Source organism: Polypterus senegalus, chromosome 8 (assembly GCF_016835505.1).
Source record: "Polypterus senegalus isolate Bchr_013 chromosome 8, ASM1683550v1, whole genome shotgun sequence".
Classification (NCBI taxonomy): Eukaryota; Metazoa; Chordata; class Cladistia; order Polypteriformes; family Polypteridae; genus Polypterus; species Polypterus senegalus.
In genome coordinates, this window is record NC_053161.1 from 107,460,096 (window position 1) to 107,467,430 (window position 7,335).

A 7,335-nucleotide genomic window follows, 5' to 3' on the forward strand; every position below is an offset into this window, starting at 1 on the left:
TAAATGGTTTAGAAGCCACTTATAACAAATCATTTTGCAATAATTTGAAGCCATCAAATACATTTAACAGAATTTAAGAAAAGAGACATTAATAAATGAAAAACAAACTGTGTAAACATGTCTTATGTACCACTAACAGGAAATGACAAATGATAAACTATCAGTCCTGTTAAACATAGTCCAGCCCTAGGGTAACCATTCGACTTCTCAGATTACACGATTGTGTAATTAGAACATTATTTCCATTAATAAGTGCACTACTGTGTATGTGCAGTGTTCTTTTGAATTTTGATTGAGAAAAAATGTACAACTGTGCAATATTAGACTTGGTTGGACAAGTTATCAATACAAAAAGCATACTCTGATAAATAACTCAAAAGGATATTCTTGGAACAAATTACTATCTACTAGAAGATATGATGATACACATCATTCCAAACTTTGCATACAATGATCATGCTTTTCTACTAGTCATGAGAGGTAAAAATTTAAGGCTTCATTCCAACATTGTATGAAACATTTCAATAAATACAATATACAGTATGCTTCCCACATGCAGTTGATCTCAGGATTTTTTTAATTACTATTCTGAAAAGCAACGAAGTATTACCTAATTTGTGGATAATGAACATTTGCCACATTTTCATAAGGGATTCCTCCAACATTTCAAAGATGTTTGCAAAGTGAATTAAAGACTATATGACTACATCTAGTCATACTGAACCTATCAGTGAGTTTCCAATGGACAAGCATCTTGTGTACGTCTAGTTTATGCCCTGAATGTTATTGCTGGGGTAGGCCATAGTTAAAGAAAATGGATAAACAGTTTGAGATTTTTCTGTAGCTGATGCAAATTCTTAACAAAAAACATTTATAATTAAGACGTAAATCTTAACTCACTGAAAAACTATCCTTCATACATTTATTTAGCAGCCATGAGTCTCTTCTTTTAATGACCATGAGGCAGAGCAACAGCTTTTTTTAAATGTGCACATCTGAAACAATGAAACTTTCTTACCTGTATCTTCTCCTAGGGAAAGCCTTTTAACAACAAAAGACTGGCGGGATTTTTGTGAATGTACACGAGAGCTCACGTTACAAAGCATTGGACTTCCCAAATTATCCACTTTATCGAAAAATATACTTTTGCACTCTGCATTGTTGCCGATGGAAGACTGTTGGAAAGTGAAGCAACTCTCCCTGGGCAGGTTGGCAGGAGTAGAACAACTGCGTGTCCAGGGCCAAGGAAGTGTTGACTGGTCAGCTTTCATACTAGAGATGGTATAGGTGGCATTAGCAGGAGACCGGCTATCTATACTCCACTGAAGGCAAGATGATTTGTCTGGCGTTTCCCTGTAGTTTAATTTGTCACAATCAGGGCTTGAAAAGAATAGCAAGTCCTTTTCATCTTTTATAGTCCTGTTCTTGAGTATCACTTCCAAGTTTTTCTTTAGATTAGTCTGTGGGCTATCAAAGTTACGAGATAGGAATTTTGGGATCTGCAATGTTGGATTAGCCTCCTGATCCAGTCTTTGAATTGTCTGGATTTTTCTGCATATGCTGTCTACTGGGTTGTGTCGCTTCTGACTTGATCCATTTTCCACTGCCATATTCATCATCTCAACATGTGCAACATTAAATATTTGAACTTTGTGCACTTTTCCTGTACTCTTCTGCAAAAAGAGTAATAAACCACTGATCAGAAAATAAAATTGTCAGGATTACAACTATGAATTACAAATCATTAATTTACATTTATATGGACATACCTATATAATAAGAAATATTAAATATTTTGAACTATGTCAAACAACAGAACGTAGTCTTACTTGCTTTTTATGTAAAGACTAGCAAAATACCCGCGCTTTGCAGCAGAGTAGTGTGTTATCAAGGATTTGATTATCATTATTTCTTTCAATCAGGTTCGTATTTGGAGGATGTGTTGTGTTCAAGTTACATTCCGTGTTTGTCAACCGTTGTAAAGATAACAGGTTTCATTCATCGAAGTGTTCACTACCCAAATCGGTACTCGTGAATCTAAGATGTTTAACAGGCATTCCTGGTATCACTTTGTGGATTTGCCTGCGAATATTTAGCGGCAGCGTGTCTATGAATTTTCTTTAAACTTAAGCTTTACACATTGCTTTCCTATTGATATGTGTACAAAGGCTTGTTCAGCTTCAGAGGGTTGTTCCTTTCTTACTGCATTAATAAACAGCTCATCTTCCTCTTTATCTGAGACATCACACACTGCATGCATGGGTTTACCTTTCCCAGTCCTGCAAACTTTAGTGAAGTGGTTCAATTTGCCACATTTTCTTACACTGTCTTCCTTTAGCTGGACATTGACTTTTTCCACTGTGTGCTTTGTTTCTGCAGTAGCTGCACTTATGAATATGCTTGTATGCGTCACTCGCTTCATATTCTTTTGCTGCCTTCTCAATTGTGTAATGCGTTTTTTGTTCAGCGCTCTTTGGAGCTCTTGCTTGTTGTCTGCGTACTGCGTTTACAGTCAGTTCACGTGAGCCGCTCGGAGTACTGGCATCGAAGGTTCTCAGCTGTGCTTGTGCTATCTTGTGCGATCTTGCGATGTCCACGGCTTTATTTAATGTTAGCTCAGACCCGGCACTTAAGTTTCTCTTGCACTTTCCCCGAGTTTGTACCAAACATTATTCTATCCCTGACCATCTCATCGTCGTTTACATAAGCACAGTCCTTCACCAGCAATTTTAACTCCGTTACAAAGTGATCAAAAGTCTCGTTTATACCCTGCGTCTTCTCATTAAACTTGTATCTCGCGAATATCGTATTCCTCTTAGGCATGACAAACGCCTCAAAACGGTCATAAGTTTTCAGTACCTTGGCTTCCTCATAAGTGCAGCTACTGCAGAAACAAAGCACACGGTGGAAAAAGTCAATGTCCTGCTAAAGGAAGACAGTGTAAAAAAAACCCATGCATGCAGTGTGTCACGTCTCAGATAAAGAGGAAGACGAGCTGTTTATTGATGCAGTAAGAAACAAATCGATGAATGAAACCTGTCATCTTTACAACGATTGACAAACACAGAATGTAAGTTGAACACAACACATCCTACAAATACGAACCTGATTTAAAGAAATAATAATAATCAAATCCTTGATGACAGCAACACTCATAACACTCACAAAACAATTACTGTATATTGACAGTCATGTTACGTTATTTTCACAATGTTTCCTTTTCTTTTTCATTACTTCTTTAACACACTACTTCTCCGCTGAGAAGCACGGGCATTTTGCTAGCCTACTATATAATAAAAACACCAAGGTCTGTGTGTCCAGTTCCTTAAAGCAATTAGTTTGGTCAATCAGGCTTTTTTTTTTCCAATTGGTCGGTTTGGCTTTGGTGACGCACGAGAAGAGGAAGTGTGAGACGCACAAAGAGGTGTAAAGAAGCAAGAGGCATGCTAAGAGAGCCACCTTTAAATACATCAAGTATAAAACAAGACAGGAGCCAAGAAAGGTGTCTCAAAATGAATGAAGAGTCTGAGAGGCAGGCTTTAAGAAAGTGCACTCGACAGAGGGAGCACCTGTGAAAAGAGGTTCAGCGACGCACAAATACATAGCTAAGGTGCTAAGGGTACATGTCAGAGGGAGGGCATTTTTTTGATTTCCTGGGTAATCCCATTACGGATTGTTGTCATGGCTGTTTGCAGGATGTAGGTATTTGCTGTCTTGCAAAGGAGTCTTTGCTTTGAAGTTTTGGCTGGTTTACTATACAAACAATACAAAATTGTGATAACAGAACTGCTTCTTCCTTGGAGGATGTTTGTATTTACCCAACTTGGAAATTACATGTCTGACAATATTGGTTTCTAATCAGCATATCTGTACTCATTCATGGTTGATAACAATACATTTTGTTAACTTGTGTTTTCATTAATTGTTCACACCAGAAAATTTAGATGTGCTTTTGTTTAAACCGATTGTCCAGGACTGACAACGGCAGGGACTGAAGGAGATTAGGCAGGAGAAGGCAAAGAGGGACAGTCCACTGAGAAGCTGCCAATACACTTGGACAGAGCACAGGGGCTCGCAGGCAGACAAGGGTACGTGGCTGGCACAACATGAGGCATAAGGATGGCAACACTTACTTCCAGGGAGGAAGAGGCAGCTCCACAAGGAGACACCGGTTGTGGGTCCAGCGTGAGAGGGAAGCCACATGAAAGGACCGAGCAAAGCTGGCAGATGAGAAATGAGGCATGCCTAGATCACAGCAACACAAGGAGCCCAGAGTGGAAAAAAAGGAACAACGAAGAGACACTGATGGGAATTCAACGATTTGACAAAGCTTCTGTTGGGAAACGAGTGTCCGGTGAACAGAGTGCATCCGTGAAAAGTTGGACAATTAGTTGTTGGGGTAACACAGTGCGCAAACTGGACTCTGCACCACTAAAGGTTGTATCCTCCAATCCTTGTTTTTAAATGAACTTTTAGACTGTGGACTGTGTGCTTTCCTTTTTTTTTTTTTTTTTTTAAAAAGGGGATTCCTTGTTTTTAGATTTTGTTATGTTTATTTATCTTTGTAATGTATTTTATACTGTTTTGTGTAATAGAAGTTAGTGTTGCTTTTCCTGAAATTACTGCTGTGTCTTTCATTGTGTGTTTACTTACCGCCCAATTTAAACAAACCTGTGTGCTATTAATCGGTAAATTTCAAGAGTCCCCCGTCTCTTAATAATACTGGGTGGCGTTGTCGGATATTTTAACTGTGTCTAGGTCAGATTACCTGTAAGTGTGATCAGACACCTGTCTCATACAAATAGCTTAATTATTCTTTGAAAGGTACAATGGCTAATTGATTTGTAATACCACTGGGTTCATGAATCTAAAAGGACTGTTGCTAGATACAATATCATACCTCAAGTTCAGGCTTTCTTGATCTGTCAGGATCCTGTGAGGTTGCCTACTGAACATTAAAGATGTCTGATCTGTCCACCTTTTCAAAGTCGAAAGGAGCAATTTCATATGCAAATAACTCTTCCCAGAATTAAACGGTTCCTCATCAAGGAATGATTTTATGTGGAACCACACCACCCACTAAAGAACCACTATTTTTAAGAAAGTATGGAATAAGAAAGTGTAATCACAGGTTATAGCTGCAAAAAAGTTCTCAGATTGTTTTATAATTATCTTTGTAATGTAAATTATTTAAGCAAAACGTTTGAGAACACATGCAAATGGATATGATTTAATATCTAATGTTTAATTTACAATTTATTTTATACAACAAGACGTGTGTTTTTATAATACTTATTTTAAATGGCGACCAAGTAATTATTTGAATATAGTCCACATAAAATGAAAATTGCAGGAATCTGCCTTTTTTTAAAAAAACCCTCATACCCATAGCAGTGTGATAGATGGGCTAGGCTTATCGGACCAGCAGGCCACTGATGATTGGAATGGGATGAGAATTAAAATTATGTTTACTGTTAAATATTAAAGGTGTTAAAGTGGTTCTTCACTCCAGTACTACTAGGGAACCACTTTTGGCTCCCAAAAGATTCATCCATATGAATGTTTCAAAAAGAACCTGTGTTTAAGAGGCGTATCTGGTTTCAAAAATGGTTTATAAAATTTGTTAACTTCCAATGGGCTCCAAGCTTTAAAAAAGACTCTTGCTGCATACAATAACACAGTCAAGTTCAAGTTTTCTTAATCTATTAGTACTTAGATAATTATTAAAGATTTGTTACAAACCTTTTCAAAGCCCCCCAAAAAAATGTTGTTATACAGGATCCATACCAGGATGAAATAGCCGTTTGTCAAGCAGTGGTTCTACAAGGAACCACACTTTCCAGTAACATGCCATTAAAAAAACTAATATTTTTAAGAGTTTACTGTAATTAAACACATAACAGATTTTGGGTTTACTGGAACATATTTCAGGAGCCACAGCAGCCTCTAGGCCTGAGCTTGAATTTGCCTACTAACACCATCATGTCCCGCTGAGATGAGCTTATTTCAGATGATGTCTTCAACGTTACATTTATTTTCTAATATTCATCACCAATCATGTTAACCCTGTTCATTACCATGGAGCCAAATAATTCTAAAGTCTGTCTTGTGTCCGAATAAGTTAACCTTTACAATAGACCACCTGTGCGCGCATGCATTGGTGATCTATGTAAATTTGGTCTATCAAAGACCAATTTCGCAAAATCAACACAAAGTTTAACAAAGAGACGGGCATGCAAGAGGCATTGCGAAAATATATACAGACATTAAGAAAGAAAGAAAAAAAAAAGTTCTCACATTTTCGCTAATGATGAAATACACAGTAAAAAACATTAAATATATACGCAGTTTTCATATTTAAATCTTTCAAAACACCCTTTCTTTTGTCATTATGATGTAACGACTTAAATACCCCATATTACGTATAATGCACTTACGTGTTACAAAGTTAAAGGATAGACCTGAAACTGGCTAAAGCGTGTCGGCATAAATTGTCGGTAATAAAAGCTGCAGACGTTACTGTACACAAGAACCGTATAGGGTATAAAAGTATACACGAATTTATCCCAGCCTCAGGATCCAAATTGCTCAAAAAACAGTTACTTTAATCGAACGCAGTTGGGGAAAGCGACTATTTCTCTTAAAATATACGCCTGCGTGCCGATAATTTCCATTCACGCACAAACCAAGTCACAACTTAAAGATGCAAATACAAACTTACCTTTCCAAAAACTTCTCTCTCAACACTTCAGCTGTTACCTTGCAAATTTTACAAAAGGCAGCGCGCCACTGCACGAAGCAAAGATGACGTAGGAGAGTTTAGCACCTGCAACACCGGATGTCTAATTAACAGGTCGGCACCGGGAACATACGGTCCTGTGATGCAAGAAGTAGCTACATTTACGCAGAGGGTCTTTAAAGCGTAGACACTTTATATAGATTTAATTAGATCAGTGTTTGATTATGGCTGTATAGCTTGTGGGTCAGCATCGCATTCCAGTTTTAAAAAAATTGGATGTTATTGAGCATCAGGCTTTGAGAGTAAGCTGAGGTGCTGTTAAATCCTCTCCTATAACTCTGCAGTTCATGGGACAAATGCCATCAAAACTTCGTAGATTACAACTTTCGGTTCTTGTAATGTATTGGGTAAAAACTAAAGGGCATAAGAATGATCATCCTGTAATTAGTAAATTGAAAGATTTTTGGGAGCATCATAAAAAGTATTATTAATTTTGTGTGGGTGGGTTCTGCACAGGCTGAAAAAATGGAGTTAATGAATTGTCAGATTAGTCCAACAGTGGTACTCACTGTTAACCCCACTGTGGTCTTTTTCAT

The 7,335-nt window shown here is 37.6% G+C and overlaps 1 protein-coding gene across 8 annotated transcripts in view; it reads right to left on the bottom strand.

The window, feature by feature from the left end:
* LOC120534195 (lymphoid-restricted membrane protein) overlaps positions 1–6,845 on the bottom strand; it is a 101,565-nt gene extending 94,720 nt beyond the window's left edge. For 5 of the 8 annotated variants that reach the window (XM_039761569.1, XM_039761570.1, XM_039761571.1 and 2 more), the window contains exons 1-2: positions 6,722–6,840; positions 1,019–1,673 (exon numbers count right to left, since the gene is read on the bottom strand). In XM_039761569.1, coding sequence (XP_039617503.1) covers positions 1,019–1,619 — 601 coding nt within the window. In that variant the 5' untranslated portion in view covers positions 1,620–1,673; positions 6,722–6,840. Of the gene's footprint in view, positions 1–1,018; positions 1,674–6,721 lie in introns of all 8 variants that reach the window. The other 3 variants (XM_039761572.1, XM_039761573.1, XM_039761575.1) reach the window with 2 other exon arrangements.
* Positions 6,846–7,335: the final 490 nt, after the last annotated feature.